This window comes from Dendrobium catenatum, unplaced genomic scaffold (assembly GCF_001605985.2).
Source record: "Dendrobium catenatum unplaced genomic scaffold, ASM160598v2 original_scaffold_67303, whole genome shotgun sequence".
Lineage (NCBI taxonomy): Eukaryota > Viridiplantae > Streptophyta > Magnoliopsida > Asparagales > Orchidaceae > Dendrobium > Dendrobium catenatum.
In genome coordinates this window covers 510,597-530,093 of record NW_021385752.1, presented here as the reverse complement: position 1 = coordinate 530,093, position 19,497 = coordinate 510,597, and the positions used below count along the sequence as shown (strand labels likewise).

The following is a 19,497-nucleotide window of genomic DNA, read 5'->3' as shown; positions in this document are numbered from 1 at the left end:
TTTATAATCTTAACACACTGACCAATGATAATGGTAAAATTTTCCATCTTTTGGATCAGTTTAGAAGGTATTAAACATCAAATATTAAGCCTTTAGACTAATTGTTGTGAGGAGAAGAGTCTTTGGAGTGGTAGTGTTTATCCTTCTTTTAAAACTTTCTATAAGGCACACCATGATCACTTTCCTGCTCTGAGATGGCATAAATTTCTATGGCACCAAAATTATGGCATTTGTTCTTCCATTTACTCTTGACTTGCCATTAATGGTGACCTAAAAACTATAGATGCTCACACTTTGAGACATTATTAATCCTTAAATATTTAAACTTTGCTGAAATGAGAATGAAACTTTAGAACATATTTGCTTTTGTCATTCATATTCCAATGATGTCATAAGAGAGTGGCTCCCATGAACATCTACCTTCCTGAGCCTTTCTCTACTTCAATATTTTGAAGAAACCGACTTATATTTCATGTCCAAAAGTCACGGAAATTTCAACCTTCTATCGATGCATTACATCCTATATCATAATTTGTGGGACTTAAATAATAAAAATTTGTGAGAAATTTTACTAATAGCTCTTCAGTATTTGTTGCCATCAAAAGTGTCCTTCGGGCTAAGCTGAATTGTTGGAAGAAGAATCATGAGTGGGCTAACATTTTTCAGTGATTCTTTATAGTTTCTAACTAAATTATCCTTTGTGTTTTCTTCTTTGGCTCCTCTGTCTTTTTGTATAACAGTACATCTACTCGTCATGCTAAATAAATTTGCATGATAGGAGTGGGCCTTTTCAATTAGGCTTAAGGACGTCGATGGCACCTCTTACGGCTCATCACCCTAAATGATTCTTCCTTCTCTTTTTTGGTTGGTTCGCTTTACTGTTTGCTCGATGATTCTTTGAGAATAAATATTTCTGCACAAATTTTTACTACTTTCTGTAAACAATTTTTTTTTTTAGTTTGCAATAATTTCTCCCATAATAAGAGGATCAGAATAATAGGATCCTTCTCCTTCATCCCTGCTTCCAGAGTTATTTTTAACCCTCTAGCTGGATAATTTAGCAAGAAACTTTAATCCTGCCTTTTGCTCCTCTGGTTTCAGTCTTTTATTTCTTCTCTTATTTTCATGGCTAATTTCTCAGGATCCCTTTTTCCCATATAACGGCACCAATGGTGCTATGAATTTATAACACATCTGAACTCACATTTTACATATTTAAAAGTAATTAGTTTTTGTTTTCCTTTTTTCTAGATCTTTGGATTCTTTGCAATTTCTTCTTTCATTAATAAATTTTAGCAAAACGACGCAAAAATCATGTAGTGTGGACAATGGACGCTGAAGAAACCATTGGTCTGCCTAAACACTTTAGTATGAATAACGCAGCCTTTACATGAGAAACACAGATATCATAGTGCAATAACTAATTTCTAGTGGCCAAAGTGTTCTTATATATACCTTAAAAGCAACAGCTATTTAAAGCATTCAATGCCACACTACGTCCAATAAAAAATTTACCTGTTTCGCAGCCATTCTCCACTAAGAACTCCATATAATTTAATCTGCATTCTCATGCGTTGAGGTACACCGGATGGTTGCAAAATGCAGCAGTTCATAAACAAAAATGACCCTCGTCTCATTTTCCCTTTTAAGAGCTACAGTTGCTCTTTCTAGTTCATTCTTTTTACCTTCCAGCTTTCCAGAAGGGCACACAGCAGTGCTATGGCGCTTCATCAGCTTCGGCAACTCTAGTTAATCTTTTTCATCTCCACTGCTTTCAATAACAACAGGGAACTTATTCTTTCTTTGTCTCTTAGTGCCTTCATTTTCATTACCTTCATCTGCATTAGTTGCTTCACAATTGGGTTGCTCTACTTCGACATAATTTTGAATCATTTCAGCAATCCTCCTACCGTACTTTTTGGCCTTCAACTTCCCTATTAGCTTTTCCAACTGCAGCAATTTAAAATTAAAAGAAAATCGCATGTTTGAAATCAATTTTGGGTCACAAATGAAGTAGGAAAATAAGTAATACCTCTGGTATGGAGGTTGGTTTTTTGGTGCTAAGAAGAGCTATTTGTTGTGCAGACAAAACAGCATGTGGAAAAATTCCACCCTCGCTTGAAGAGATCTCCTTGCGAAGCTCATCTAGCTTGAACTCCAGAAGTGATGAACGGCCTCGTTTAGAAACCCTATTATTTCTATTATGATTTTGTTTCTGCGCCATGCAAATCTCAAGCTTCACTATTCTTTTTCCTGTGTTGAGAAACAAATGAATAACAGCAGAGACGCAAGATCAATTTGTATGATCAGTCTAGCGATATTTTCAATAAAAATAAATAATCACAAAAATCCATGAAATATTTATTGCTCGTGCAAAACAAGTTACTACTCTCATTGTGGGTTATAATGAATTTATAGCCATTCCTCGACCCATCTACTCCATCTTATTGCCTAAAAACCTAAGATAATACATTCCTCAACTCAGATGTTGTGCAATAGATGGAACTAATGGTGGGAAGTTCTGGGATAGCCCTCATGTTTGCAACTCACTAAGGATATTTGTGATATAATGCTTCTTCAGCTCTAAAAGCCCCGCACCAAAATAATCATTGTATCCCATCTCCCCTCGGTCCTCCTCCCAATGTATGTGTCTCCCTTCTCTTCGTTCAAATTCAATCTTAAGGGTTTTTTCCATCACTAACTTAGGTTTAAACTTCAAATAATTAAGATAATAACGATGATGATGATAGCAAACATGTTAATTTCACAAACATAAATGACTATATTAGAACATCTCGGACTTGATGCAATTTCAATTCCAACTATGGTTTATATTGCAGGCAATGTATTTTTTATTGTTATTTTTTTTTTTAATTTAATCCCAACGCCACCCAACAAAAGTAGTACTGCAGGCAATGTAAATCTAAAGCAAGACAATTTAAAGGGTTGACAGTTCATTAAATTCTTTCGCAGTTTACATACTACTCAATGGATGTAGTAACTTAGCCATCATGAACAACTCCATCTATGAATGCCGCCATGTACAATTAAAACATCTAAATTTCTGTTGGATGATTGCAATATATGTTAAAAATGATTTTCTAACAATGTAATTTATAAGATGGTTGGCTATTCAATTTTGGGGAGTCATCATGAAGACTGAATATAGGCTGCAAAATTTCTGACAAAAAACATTCCCACAGTAAGATGCACTATCCATCCATGAACAGTCCATATTGTTTTTTTACTTAAAACAAAATATCAATTAGGTATTCATAACAAGAGACTATAACTACCAAAGCAATTAAACTTTATGCCAAGAAACTGAGATAACTTTTATAGTATATTAAAAACATGCTACATAATTGTTCATAGGATAAGAAAGGAAATCTTATCTTTGAAATATAAGTATACAACGTTAAATGATATTTGGAGATTCTAGTAGATATAGAAAAAAACATCTCACCTAGAAATGCTTGCTTCCATAATGGACCAATTGTAACATAGGCATTGGTTGAATAAGCTGTATGTTGAAATTCTTCTTTCTACATACCAAAGCATAGTTCTTTATATCAGGAAAACATAATTAAAAAATAAAAGTTATGCTGAGTGTTTGTGAAATATAGATACCCATAATGAATTAAAATTCAAACGAAGAAGTGCAGAAAAAGAAAATCAAGGGAAGTTAAACGAAGGAAAATTGATATCCTGTGCGTTCGAAGACGAATGTAAGAAGTTGGCGAAGTCAAACGGAGGACGCATAATATATAATATTTAAATAATAAAATAATTAATTAGATAATTTGAAGCATAATTAGTAAATAAATATTATTAAAATAGCATCTAAATAAATTATTAAATCATTAATTATATTATTATTTATTTAATTAATTAATAGTTAATTAATTAATAAAAATATAATTATTAATTAAATATTTATTCAAAACTAATGTAATAAAGTAATTATATTATTAATGTTATAATTAATAATTAAATTATTAGTTAAATTATTTAATAGTTAAGTTATCATTAATCATATTATTTATAATTATATATTATTGATTATAATTAAAATTAGAATTAATAAGTAATTCTTATTAAAAATACAAATTAAATTTGAATTTTTAATGAACTAACCATCTGGATTACATTGCCAAATAGTTTCATAGTATTTAAAGATTTAACAATTATCTTGTCAAACCATTTTTAGTATTGAATGCACTCAAGGGTTTACTAAATCCAAATTTATAGGATTTATTAAATCCTTCTAAAATTAGATCCTACTTGTTGCCAAACTACGACTAAGAAGGTTTGTTTTAAATACCCTATCCAGATTAGAAAGAGGATTACTAGTTTATCAGTTTGGAGTAGACTTTTTAGTAATGTGGGCTCCAAAAATTCGGCCCTAACATCCGCCGGCATAATTTTGCTTTTCTTTCAACGAGGGAATTTTAACAAATTATGTTCCGGGATAAATTTTGGAAGTCAGATGGGTTTGTAGATAAGACACTTCCCAGAGATTTCGCCCTTATTTTGTGAGGACTTTATGATATGAGTTCTAGTTTCCTATAGGCGCAAGCCCCTATAGTTAATTACCCCTCCCAATAACGAGAGGGAACTTTCGATTAAGGCTAGTCATCAATCAGACACGTAGAGATATGTGGTGTCTGGTATATAATAGCAGCAATGGAATTAGGATTTAGAGATTTGGAAAGTTTGAAGATTTAATATTTAAAAAGGAAATTGTAGCATCTTGCATTTAAAGCGGATGGTGGGGGAATTGATGATAGACCCGATCTAGATCTCATGGTTCCGTCGTCCCGGGCCATCATGGTCCCTGGTCTATTTAGTCAGAGGAGGTAGTTGACCCAACCTGACAGAAGGATCCTTGTCGACAGCCATGGGTTGCTTCATCCAAGGGGACCTTGTAGACCTGGGGTGAATATTTGTCTAAGGGGATAAATTTGAATCCACCTTAGCTAACAACGGGTTTTGTACCCTATCGATCATATCCTATTGATTCATATATCAATGATTTGATGTCAATAAGGAGCGTATTAGCTCTGGCCATAACCGGTATTTCGTGGTGCCATTTGGCGGCAAAACTACTCGGTTTAGAGGGCCCCGAGTCATAAACGTTTATCCTGAGGTGTCATTTGGCGGCAAAACCGCCGGTTAGAGGACACGTACCACGTCCTTACTAGCAGGAGATTGTTTGAGAATAGATCCTTGTGATATTTTCGACTAGGCATTTGGCTCTTTGTGAGATGAAGTAGATTTTAACTTGTCCACCCCTGCAAATTGTTGCGGAGGGTGGATGGATTTTGCTTTAAGTGATTGATGGATTATTTCGAATTTACATATCTTGAAATTTGGGATTTGCTGGGTTTTGGACTTTGAGGAGTTTTGAATTTTGAGTGGACTTTTTGGAGGCATTTGAAAATGCTTGAAATTAACCCTTCCGGTTGAGATCTTCAATCAACGCGGCCATCATCGGGGTGTTTGTGGGAATTTTTATTTATGTATTGAACATTGTCAACTCGACCAAGCTCTTGACCGAGGATCGAGTTTCTCATAGGCTTTGTGCCCTTTGTTAGTGAATTCATATTGTTATGGGCCTTAAAGGTCTAATATGAATGTATTAAAGCAAATACACCAGTTGCCACAACTGTGTATTTGTTTGAAGGTTCGAACCCTTTCGACTCCTATTGATCAGCATAGAAGGAACGGGTTCGAACTTGAATTCACTTATCGACCTGCACAGCATCCCTAGGCGTCACGTGTACACCAATAACATTCTCGTCGGGGCCCATGCGGGTGTTTGGGGGCATTTTGTAATTAAACCCTGTCGACTCTTTTTTATCTACTCAGGAGGATCAGGTTCAAATTTAATAACCCGCGCAACATCCCTAGACGTCACGTGTGTACCAATAACACGCTCGTCGGGGCCCATGCGGGTTTTATGATTACTTTTACCCCTTTTAGTGTACCTATGTATATACAAACTATAGTGCACGTGTGGGGGTACTTTGAAAGTATTTATAAATGCCTTCTGTCCACTTGCATAGAAGTTACGGATCCGGTGGCATGGCGTAGCAGCTTCAGAATAGAATTGTTTGCTGCTTGATACAGGTAGACTGTCGTGCACTACTTGCATGATTTATGGAGATAGATTGTAGTGCACTAACTAATCTCCTGCTTTTGTGTTGTAGGATCTTGCATTCGTTATATTCTTTGTACATTTCATTGTGATTTTGGTCCTTACAACATATCTACTACTGCTGTAGGTAAATGTATTCATTTGTAGACTAAGGTTGAATACAGGATACTGCATTTACTGAAGTCTTTCTACATCTATCTATCAGTGGCATATGGCACATACATTTGTCTTTGTAGAGAGATTGTATGTGTTACAGATCTTTGGCATTTTGCTTGTGAACACTGTATTGGGTACACAATGGGTCTTTTACGGTAGCTTGTAGATACTTAATTGCATTCTTTGTAGTTCTTTCATGCTTATTCTCAAACTATATCTTGTTGAATGTATAACAGGTCTTGTGTAGTGACTTGTAGGCATATGCATTTATCACTACCCTTCTATATTTGTGTATGGCGACCTTCTTACAACAACTTGTAGGTACTTATATTTATTGTAAGCATTTGGTGTTGACTACAAACAAGTCATATTCATTATATTCTCCTCAAGTATATTCCTTTGGTGAATTACTATCTTCTTTATATGATCCAAGGTCGCATCCACTAATGGTTCCCTTTGTAAGACATTCAACCTTATTCATATAGACACACCACTTAACTGATATGAGCATTTGTAAGTTTCATAATGTCTATGTACAAGCCAAAGGTTCTGCAGCGCTGCATGTTGAATTCCCCGCCTGCAGGAGGCAGATACTTTTACTTACCACTATCTTACTATGTGTCGTATAAGTATCTTTACATTTGTCACGAGCTTCTTGTCAATGTAGTTTGTAGTCAAATTGCAAGTCCGGATCTTTGTAGTCAAATTGCAAGTTCTGCTTCATATCCAAGATGAGTTCAAGTTCTAGTTCTTTGTTCAACTCATGTGAGTTCAAGTTCTATGTTCCCTGCTGTCCAAATGTTGTTCAAATTTGAGTCTGAGTTCAAGTCCAAGTTATTGTCCACCTTGCAAGTTCAAGTCAAGCTAAAGTTCACTTGAGTTCAAGTTCATTTCCAAGCATGGTCTTATTCACTTGAATTTGAGTCCACATTATTCAAGTCCAAGTTAAGACTTCTTGTACCAAGTTCATTGTCATTTGAGTACAAATTTGAGTTAAATTGAGTCCGAATTTTAGTTCAACTTGAGTCCAACTCAAGTCTTACACAAGTTCTTTCTTGAGTTTTGCTTAAGCCATTTGCTTACTTATTTAAGTTTGAATTTAGTTCAATTGATGCCCAAATTAGTGTCCAAATAAGATTCAACATTGTTCAAAGTCCTTGGATTTTCAATCCAAATTTCAGTAGCCTCCTAGCGTCTCACCCGTTTAGAGGAAAAACCAAGAGGAAACCTTCCCCTCGACGCTACGTGAGCGTTTCAGGTAGGTGTCAAAAGACACCGCGGTTGCAAATTTTTATTAAAATCCCAGCCCGCTACGTGAGCGTTTAAGGGTTTGGAGCACAAGTTAGAAAGAACATAAATTTTCCCCCTTTGCACTACGTGAGCGTTCAGGGGTACTTATATATATAAAAAAAATTTAAATAATAATAATATTATTAAAATAATAGAAACTATATTATTATTATTATTAAAATTATATAATTAATATTATGAAAATTATATTATTATTATTATGAAAATAATAAGAATATAATAATAATAATAATATAAACATTAATATTAATATTAATGTTAAATGCACTTAGCATCAAAACATTGAAGTGAGAGAGAGAGACCACTTTGAGCTTATTTGAGTTTGATTGAGTGAGTGGGTTGAGTTGGGATGAGTTGAGGTTGAGTTGGGTTTTATTTAAGTGAAGTAGAGAAGGGCACGGACAAGTTCACTTCAGTCCAAATGTTGTTCAATATTTATTAAGTGTCCTTCTACAAATTTTGAGTTTTTATATATAAAAATTAAAATTCAGTATTTTAAATTAATAAAATTAATTACATAAATAAAATGAAATAAAAAATCAAAATTCTGGTACAAGTACGCCTAGTTATCATCCTTTTCTATAGCCGACATCCTTTGTTCTTTCATCCACATATGAAAATGAAAAATCTTCCCTCTTATTCTTTCATCCACATATGAAAATGACAAATCTGCCCTCCAATTTGATTTTTGGTTATTACTTAAAAATAGTCAAAATGGTAAGTATCTGAACATAATAACCTAAGCCCTAACAACTCAATACACATTTCCCTCAATCTTATTCCTATACCCAGCCACCCTATATCGGACTACAACTCACGACACGCACTTTCTTCTTCTATGCAACTCCCTCCTCAAGCTATTGCCGACGCGACTGACCCACGACCAACTAGATGTCACCGTCCAGACCTCCAACCTCTCGAACGACCAGTCTGACCAACTCCAGCTACTAAATTTCGTCGTCAACCAAACTCCAAATTGCTAGCCATCCAATCATCCGCTGCCTCTAAAAACATCTTCTCCATCTTCCTCTCTTTTCTCTATCTCTATCTCTCTCTAGATCTCCATTGCATAATTCCTATTACCTTAGTCATTGGACAGAGATTATTTACTGCATCTTCTATATACTATGTGTTATGGCTGAAACACATACATTAATAATAAACAATGCAATTCTATATTAAAGATATCAATTCTGTAGAGCTTCTTATATGTTTTGTATGTGTTAGATGAAGTAGTATTTACTTGTGCATTCTTACAAAAAAATTATAGGTATCTCTTGATTGCTTGAATGTGGAAAGTATGCTTTCTCTAAAGTGACTTTGATAAAATGGTTTTAATTTTAAGCATAAAATTAGTGAAAATAATATAATTGTTTTATCATTATCATCTTCATGTTTTCTTTGAAGCGGTGTGTTAAGCATTTCTCATGATTATGCTGATTGACATTTTTAGTTAGAACTCATGGTATAGTAATCCAACAAGCCCCACTTCTTGCACAAATCTTCTAAGCAACATGTATCTCCCTTTTAGACAATTTCAATGTTTCGGATACATGACATGATCTGTTTTGCAAGTAGGACACATTCGAAGTTATTGTAATTTTACATAATGTCACATTCATAGTCCGTTGTTTATGTTATGATTGATTAAATAGATTACTAGAGTTATTATCAGTGATATTTTTTTATTCTAGAAGTGTCGACCTAGTCCATTTCGTGAATAGCTGATGTTCAATCAACTTTAATGCGATATCGTATCAATAATCCATCATCTTCATCGTTCTCGAACAAATCGATTGTAAGGTTCCTCCATTGGTGATTCTGACATTCCAGACAGCACTATTTGTTCGGGTAATGTTTGAGTGGTTTAGGTAGCAGTTGAGGTGTATTGAACTTGTTTTGAGCGGTGTCATATTAGTTGGTTGTCATTCTCATTGCGCTTGCTCTTATCAATTTTGAAATACATACATAGATCAATAAATATACCCCAACAAATATGATGTATGTCTAGCGCATATCCTATTTAGTGTCCCCTTTTAGAAAAGAGTTTCATTGCCTTTTCACCAGATCGATCATTTTTTTTATTTCTCGTACATTATGCAGGAAATTTGGTCGGAGAGTACCTAATGACCTGTCACCTAGCAAGCTTAGCGAGGATGTCATTTATACATATGAACCTTGAGGAGATGCTCAGGTTTGCGACAAACTCAAGAAGCATAGGGAAAAGTTGATGGGGCATGTTTTTATCACAACTTGTTTGCATGCTCTCCCATGCTTCTAGATTGCACAACAAACTCTCGTCTTTGGGATCCTATTGAGTGACTCACTCACAACAAATTGCATTATGTGGAATACAATCCCCTGGGCAATACTGTGGACCATATCAGATAAAAGATTTGCAATGTTTCGCAGCCATCCCCAAATGCTATTGAACAAATTGGGCAATCGAGGTAGTTGAGTCATTATTAGTTGCAGTTGAGAAAGCTAGATTGGACTCGAGACCCGTCCATTAGCAAGGCTCTAGGTACAACTTTGCAATTAGTGATAAGGGTGAGATATATTTTACAACATGTTATATGTGATTGAACTTTATGAGGCAATATATGTATCACTGTTTAACTTTGGAAGTAGGGCAAACAACATGCAACAAGCAACTCGAATTTATGATATAATATATGGATCTTTGTATGACTTTAGAAATATCCCTTAGTGGGCAAAAGGTTTGATTGAATTTTAGAACTCCACTAGAAACACTTGCCATGGCCTCAAAGAATTGATTATTTCACTATGGGAGTTACATAATATGCCAGGGCTACCGACATTTTGTTGTCATTTCGATGACTGCATCTTGATGATGAGCTCCTTTGTAAACATCCTTTAGCAAACATACGCTGATGAGGAAGGTCAATTTTACCTCCTGTTTTCCCTTAGCTATTGAGTTGCTATAGCCAGTCTTATAAATCCAGAGGGTTATCAATGTGGGCATGAGCTGCCATACTTATGGATGTCTATATCCATAGTTTTCTATGAGAGAATTGTCTATCTCAACATTGTTGCCTCATAACACAATCCCTTCGAGCTAAATTTGCAATATGATGACCATATGTCAGAGGAGACTATTTGTTAACCTCTGTTATAAAAAAAAAAAAACTTATTACCTCCATAATCCCTCCCGAAATAGTGGCAGAAATCCCGCAAGAGTGCTGTAGCTCGGCGCCGTTCACGTCACCTCCCCGGGATTCCTGCTTGCGCCTCCTCGAACGAGCCCCAATCTTCGTTAATAAAATGGAGAGGGAGCCCTCTTCATTCGGCTGCTCACACGAAGCTCTCGACTTCCATTCGCTGCTCTGTCCCGACGCCTCCATCTCGCGTCTTCCTCTCCCACTGCCGAGCTCAGGCCGACCCCCTTGCTGCTTCCGATCCAGAGAGAGAGAGAGAGAGAGAGAGAGAGAGAGAAGAGAGAGCATCCTTACCCGGCCTCCTCCCGTTCGTCCCCGAGCCGAGACCCCCATCCCGATCTTCTCCTCTTTGCTAGTAGCCAAACTCCACCCCCTCTTCATACCCGCCTAAATCTCCCTCTTACCCAAGCCCTAACTCCACTTAAAACATAACCCTACTCACTCCAACTCAGCCGACTCAGTCAACTCAGCGCCCGACTCAGCTCAACTGACCTCACTAAACTCATCCCAACTCACTCAGCTCAACTCAGCCAACCCTCTCTACTACCCAACCCTTAGTTGATTAGGTATTTAATTTTGCTTTATTAGTATAATTATTATTATTATTATTATTATTATTTTTTATTTGAGATTGTTTATAATTAATTTATAATTAATCTCAAATAAAATTTATTTAATTTATAATTAATACTAAATTAAAATATAATTAGTTATACATTAAATATAACTAATTGTAATTAATTTATAATTAATTATAGGTTAAGTATGATTAATTTATAATTAATCTTAAATTAAGTATAATTAATTATATGATAAATGTAATTAATTATAATTGATTTTAATTAATTATAAATAATGTTTAGTTAATTTGTAATTAATTTTAAGTTAAATATAATTAGTTGTAGCTTAAATATAATTAATTATATTTAACTTATCACTAATTATAAATAAAAAAATGGTTCTTTTCTCGATGTTTGCGACGGGCCGGCAAACCCCCAAGGCGCTCACGTAGCGTTGAGGGCGGGAAACCGTTGCGATGCTTGTGACGAGATAAGAATCCCTCTTCAATGCTAGCAACGAGCCGGCAAACCCCCGAGGCGCTCAAGTAGCGTCGTAGGACGGGAAACCGGTGCGGCGCTTGCGGCGAAGGGGATAAAAAAATGTGTTTTTATTCTTATTTTTCTTTATTTTTATATAAGTACCTCGAACGCCCACGTGGTGCAGAGGGGGGAAATCTGTGCTTATTTCTAACATGTTTTTCTCTTATAATAAACAAACATAAAAACCCTTAAATGCTGACGTAGCAGGCGGGGATAAAAAATTTTCATTCGCGACCGCGGTGTCATTTTTGACACCTACCTGAAGCGCTCACGTAGCGTCGATGGGAAAGGTTGCCTCTTGGTTTTTCCCCTAAACAGGGGAGACGCTGGGAGGCTGCCAAAATTTGGATTGAAAATCCAAGGACTTGAACAAAAATGAGATTGGACTTGGACTTGTTTGAACAAAAATGAGCTTGATGCAATGAATTTAATTGAACTCAAAACCCAAATGAATCATAACTTAAGCATAAGTCAATGAACATGAACTTGAGTTGAACAAGCTCACTTGAAACTTATGAACTTGGTTTGAACCAAGTGAGGACTTAGACTTGCCATATGAACAAACAAAAGTGAACTTGAATGTGGACCGAAGCTGACAAAGAACTCGAACCACAGGGGACTTGGACTCAAGCTAGACTTGTGAGCATAAGCTTTGAACTTGAATCAACAATAACTCAAATGCCATAAGAATGTGTAATCTAAAAATTACACTTTAATAAAAGTTGTAATTCATGTGTGAGATATTTCTCTCACAAATGATTATATGAGATTCATGAATCAATTGATGTATAAGATATCATCCATTCATATGAATAGGAAACTTGTGTTGAAACACAATGTCAAACAATTGATGCAAAAGGTATGTTGAAATTGTCATCCACATGTAAGTCCCTTGTAGACTAAAAGCTATGTTCAAAGGCAATGTAGGTCGTAGTATCATCCACTTACAAATGATAGTAAGGGTTCATGCAAAATTGATTGGCTTGAACAAATCTACAAGAAGCATGCAACAAGTGTTGGGGTATTCATACAGTCCACTATAACAAAGGGAAGAACGAATGCTTCTACCACCTACAAGAAATTTATGAAAGTTTGTAATGATGAGGGGGGGTGAACATATTAGGTGATTGTGATAATGTTTAACGATCAACTCTCATATGAGTGAATGCTACAACACTATCACAATCATACACTTCAATGTTGAGTGGATACATCAATCCATTACAAGTAAACACCACATGGTGTGTAACAAACAAAATTTCTTATAGATTCGTTATAATATGCAAAATGTCATCCATGAACAAGAGGGAAAATGACTACAACAAATATAATGTTGGGAGATTACGTTCAATGCAATTTTACTCTCACTAGAATTTGACAATGCATGCAGTAGTCCAACCTACAACAATGTATATTGAGTGTTGTGGCACGCTTGAAGTCAATACAAATAGAACTAGCAATTCACTCATGAGTAACATTGATTGAAATGATGTAGAAGTGATGGATTCTATACAAATATAGCCATACACTCGACGTTCGACAGATCGTTCACAAGGTGGTGATGAAGCCATGTAAGTTAAGGGAAGACGTATTAATGCAATATACATTGAGAAAGCTTTTATTTGATCTTGGCAACATGCATACAGTGGGTATAATGGACTCACAAGAGTCCACAGCCAATCAACGTGCATGAGGGGTTGGTGATGATAACAGACCCTATAAACTATCATAAAAGCTACTGGTGTAACCATACAATGTTCACAGAAAATGCAAGGATTGCAACATACGTCTCTCTACAAAGATAGATGTATTATCACATGCCACTAGATAGGTAGATGCAGAAAGACTTCAGTAAGTGCAGTATCTGAAGGCAATTTCATTATATGGAGTACATCTACTGCCTATCTATAGAATGGCAGATATATATATAAGATCAAAGACACAAAAAAACATGGAGAAACGACAAGTGTAAGCTCCCACGATCCAAGGCAGAAGATTAGTTAGTGCATACGAGCGGCACTGCAAAAAACAATAGTGCACGACAGTCTACCTGTACAAGAGCACAACAACTGATCCAGAAGTGCTATGCACGTCACCATGGATCCGCAACTATTCATGCAAGCGGACAGAAGGCTTTACAATTATTCAAATACCCCGCAAAGATCCGTAGTTTGTATACACATAGGATAGCATCTAAAAGGGGTAAAAGCAATCATAGAACCCGCATGGCCCAGGCGAGCGTGTTAAGGTACACACTACTTCTAGGGATGCTGCGCGGGTTGACAAAGTGAATCAGGATCGAACCGATCCTTTATACGGGTCAATAGAATCGACAGAGTTCGAACCCAAACAAATATAACGATCCGTCAGGCGACCGTCATATTTGTCTTAATACATTATATTAGATAAGATTCATAAATCCAGGGATAGAAACTACGAAACCGATCCCTGTCATAGCTAGACAGAGTCGACAAGGTTCAAGCTTTAAATGAAATGGACCCAAACCGATGCCGTGTCGAATGCAATCTCACCGGAGGGGATCCAAATATTTCTCAAATCCTTCCCAAAAGTCTATTCAAAAATCAAAAAAATCCAAAGCTCAACCTAAATATTCCAGAAATCCAAATTCCAAAAAAAATCATCAAAGTCCAAAATATTTATAATGATATAAATCATCAATACTTAAAGCAAAATCCATGCACCTCCACAACAGTTTGCCGGGGCGGACAAATTAAAGGTTTAATTCAGCTCTCACAAGGCCAATTCCTAGTTGAAAATTATCACGAGATCCATTTCAAAACAATTCTTGCACTAAGGACGTGTACGGTGTCCTCTACCGGCAGTTTCGCCACCAAATGACAGTGCAGGTGAAACAATTATACCCGGGGCCCTCTAAACTGAGTGGTTTTGCCGCCAAATGACACCACAGATAGCGGTTATGGCCAGAGCCAATACGCTCCTTACTGACATTAAATCCTTGAGATATGAATCAATAGGATATGATCGATAGGGTACAAAGCCCTTTATTAGTTAAGGTGGATTCAAATTTGTCTCCTTAGACAAGCATCCAACCCCGGTCTATAAGGTCCCCTTGGACGAACCAACCCATGGCTGCCGACAATGATCCTTCTGTCAGGTTGGGTCGACTACCTCCTCTGACTAAGTAGACCAGGGACCACGATGGCCCGAGACGACGGAACCATGAGATCTTGATCGGGTCTATCATCCATTCCCCCACCATCCGCTTTAAGTGCAAGATGGTGCAATTCCTATTTTAAATATCAAATATGCCCAAATTATCAAACTTTTCAATACTTTCCAAATTCCCAAATCCAAATCCAGTTCTCCAAATTCCAAACCTATTGCTGCTACTATATGCTAAATAACATGTATTCTATACGTATCTGATTGACGACTAGCCTTAATCGAAAGTTCTCTCTCGTGATCGGGAAGGGTAATTAACTATAGGGGCTTGCGCCTATAGGAAACCAGAACTCAGATTATAAAGTCCTCACAAAATGAGGGCGAAATCTATGGGTAGTGTCTTATCTACAAACCCATCTGTCTTCCAAAATTTACCCCGGAACTTATCCGTTAAAACTCCCCTCGCTCAAATAAAAAGAAAAAAAGCGGCGGGGAGGCCGGGGCCGAATTTTCGGAGCCCACACTATTAAGCCATCTTTTCAATCAAACTTTCATTTCCAATGATGTGCATGGATGAAGACTTTTCGGATGATTTCTAGCCCCTTTGTTATGCACTCTTGTACCCTCTAATCAGAGTGAGGTTCATGCAATCCAGCATTCATTTTAGCAACCAACTAACTTTTTAAAGGGGAGCAGCTCTCTTTTACACCTTTGATATTTGGCAGGGCATATAGAGTTCAATGGATCATTTTTTAGGCCAACTCTCTAGAGTTGAGAGATTTCACAATGCGTCGGCTAGGGGTGCCAGAAAGTATTAACGAGCTAGGGTCGTGTCAGACCCGAAATTTACAAGACAAGAATTTGATCAACCCAAATTTGACTGGTTTAATTAACGAGTCAAAAAGATGGACCCGAACCTGACCTGCTAGCAACTCAAATGGGTCAACTCGAACATAGATTTTTCGGGTTGGTTTCTAGGTTGACTGATTGGATAATTTATTGACCCGCTAGCCATGGTAGTATATGTATGCATGGATTCACCACCACATACATGAAGCTTTCGCTTTTTTGGATTGCCCTTCTTTCTTTTTGATGTCAGGATATGCTACCATCATGTAATTATCACAGGCATCAGCACTAGAACAAGAATGGGCATGTCTCTTTTTCTTGCTTCGCCTTTGGTGGTAGCCAATTTTTCCCTAATTCTGCAAGTAGATACAGTAGGTTTTCCACCCAACTTGAGAGGCACAGATACTAATAGGCTTGATTGGAAAGAGCAATACACACTGCTCCATGGTGGGCAGATTATGAATCACTAAGTATTTCATTATTACAACAAAACTATTTATATTACCGTTTACGATGCTATTACCTTGGAGGGATATTAACCCAACAGAGCAGCTCGTTAGTTTGAACTTTCCTAGGGAAATGCTTATGATGGGAGGTTATTCGTCTCGAGGGTTGATGTTATACAAATAGATTCAGTAACCTAGGAGACCCAATAGTATGCGCCTTCTATAATATGGACACGCCTGCTTAGACTTGGTACCAGTTCAAGCTTTCATTTAGCATCTACTTATAGCATACAGGGGTCAATTATATGCGTCTGATCAAGGTCTTTTGAACCTTCTATGGGGTGCAGCGCCTGGAAGTACAAACAACAAGTGAGATCATTGAGGTTTGAAGACTAAAATAGCACTTCAGAAGCTGCCAACAATGGAGGAAACATTATCACCCTTCCTTTCTTGTTTTGATTGTTGCTTTAGTTATTGTATTTTCTTCTGCACTAGTTGCTTTATTCTCATCAGCCATTAGTTAGGTTGGGTGATGATTGGTAATCACATGAGAGCCCTCTCCCAACTAAAGTGTGGGCTAGAGAGCCATCTCCCAATCAAGCTGAGGTGCCTGTTATAGTGCACAGGCATAGGTACATTCGTTATGCAGAGCTTCATCGTGCTATAACAAAATAGTCAACTGGTCGAGCACTACTATGTCTTCTAACTCTTAAGGAGGCTACACTTCAGCTGAGGATGTTAATTGGTGTTCAGCCTACCTATTCTAAAGATTTCGAAATAGGTTCATTAATTGTATATGTTTCCAATTCCTCTACTCCAGGAATATTGGCGTCTCCTACATATTCATTTCTTCTAATGGACCCCTGCGATATTTCCTAGCCCTGGAAAACATCCAAAGTGAAGGAATAGATACATTTTGAATTTTTTTGGCGTGCATGCTTACATGTCAAACTTTTGACACCACAGTGACGCCTGACCCTTCCTTCTTGGATAGCCTTTGTACCTCAATTGGAGTATTCAACTCAAGTACCTTTTATTCTCTTCTATCATCATTTGTTCTTATCCTGCTTTTTATCACATGTAAAGATGATTTTTGTTGCTTCATGTGATGCCTGAGGAAGCGGATTATTAGTCTAAGATCAACTGTAGATACTCTTCAACTAATGATCCATAGAAAAAACACATGTAGAATGACTGTCAAAGGTTTTTACGAGAGTCAATTTCCGAAGTAGATTAAATTTTGGTAGTGATCTAATTTAAACTAATAAATCCTCATTAGATTATAATATTATGTGGCATTGAGTACATTGTTTTGTTAATAATATCCTCATTTTAATCTGATAGAAAAATAAAACATTTTGCCTCTTGTAATAAAGTTTGTCGAATGATTACTGAAATCTTTCAAAAAATAGTAAGGTGCATGCAGCCTCTGCTGACTTTATAAGTTGGAGTATCACAGGACATAATCAGGGAATATTCACCATCCCAAATATTGAATCTTCCCCATCACAAATATTGAATTTTGGATCTTCCAAATCTAGCATTGTTCCAATTAAATAGCTTAGCTTTCCTCACCCTTTCAAAAAATATTTTCATAATTTGTGACCATTGTGAATTGTTTCTCACATTTAGCTTATATATGAGGGGTGGATATTCTATAATTCTTCATTTGATGGATTTTGAACAGGTTTTCTGCTAATTCCAGAACCACCTAGTTGATTTCAACCATTTAAAAAGCGGAACCACCTAGTTGATTTCAACCATTTAAAAAGCGTTTGAGGCAATAGCCTTGAGGCGCGCCTCGAGTCGAGGCGTTAACTGGGCGAACTAAGGCGTAAGCCTCGGTTGTTCGGACAAAACGCACGCTTTTTTCATTTGAGGCGTACGCCTCAGGGCGTGAGGCGTCGAGGCGAAAGAGGCGCTGCCTCGAATCATTTTGTTCGCCAGTCATGCGTAAATAAAGCTTAGGGCTTCTTTTGTAAGCATTTCCTCCGCTCCCTCTCCTTCATTCCCTGTTTTCTCTCGTTTGCTCATTTTCCTCCTCCGACTTGGACAACAGTTTGATCGAACGTGTGATCCCTGCTCGTTCTCTCGTTTGCTCGTTTGCTCGTCTGCTCGTTCTCTTCCTCCCGTTCGGTCGTGTGATCCCTGCTCCCGCCGACTTTCCCAAACGACGACTTTGACGAGATTCACGACTTCGACGGCATCGACGACTTCGATGATTTCAAGTTCGACAACATTCGTTTCCTGTTTTCTTCTTCCTACGTCGTGTTCAACCAACTTTGACTTCGACGACTTCGACAACTTTCATTCCCTGTTTTCTTCTTCCTGCGTCGTGTTCAACAAACTTCGACGAGATCCACGACTTCGACGGCATCCAGGACTTCGACGACTTCAGGTTCGACGACTTCGCTCTCGGTCGTTCGTTCCCTATTTTCTTCCTGCGCCGTGCTCAACATACTTCGTGTTTGACGTACCTGAAGGCCACTGGAGACGAAGGAAAGCTTCTTGATCCTGTTTTTCTTCATGCCTCTATCGTTCAGCGACAATAAGAATTTTTTTTTCATCTGTTGTCTTGAGATTTAATGCTTATTAATGTGGTTAGATAGGTTGCAAATAAGCTTTTCACTCTTAATTTTCTTTCTTATTTTTTATCCCATTTCAAGGCCGTTTACATCCCCTCTGGCTGTATCAAGTCCTTGGCCGGTGACACAAGAAACTTCTAAATTTAACATTGAGAAATAGTAGATTATTCTTCTAACATGAATCGAAATTCATAGGCAAGCTTAGATTATTTGTTTTGATTCTCTTCATTCCTTCAAAAAAGAAATTGAGATTTCTTAAGTTAATTTTGGGTATTACAGTTTCAATGGTATTGATTTTGGTCGTCTCATTTGGAATTGTTACTGGATATTCTTTACTTCCCATTTACAAGCAATCAAATGACCCCATAGATTCATACATCTTTGATCATACAAATCTCATTAAACCATCACTTTAAATATTGCATCATCCATGGTCATCACCATTAGTTTGTGAATGATAGGTTGTGAAATTAAATTGTGCTTTCATTTTTTCTTCTAAGAAATTTTGAGAAGTTGCTTGTGATTTTTATTACTTGATTAGAAATAATTATTCTTGGTAAGCCATAT

At 36.9% G+C, this 19,497-nt stretch overlaps 1 protein-coding gene across 3 annotated transcripts in view; it reads right to left on the bottom strand.

Annotated features, from left to right (window-relative positions):
• Positions 1-1,336: 1,336 nt before the first annotated feature.
• The window catches only part of LOC110101779 (mediator of RNA polymerase II transcription subunit 34), a 96,783-nt gene continuing 78,622 nt past the window's right edge, over positions 1,337-19,497 (bottom strand). For all 3 annotated transcript variants that reach the window (XM_020829839.2, XM_020829838.2, XM_020829840.2), the window contains 3 exons: positions 3,467-3,545; positions 2,033-2,253; positions 1,337-1,950 (listed from right to left, as the gene is read on the bottom strand). In XM_020829839.2, coding sequence (XP_020685498.1) covers positions 1,750-1,950; positions 2,033-2,253; positions 3,467-3,545 — 501 coding nt within the window. In that variant the 3' untranslated portion in view covers positions 1,337-1,749. The remainder of the gene's footprint in view (positions 1,951-2,032; positions 2,254-3,466; positions 3,546-19,497) is intronic.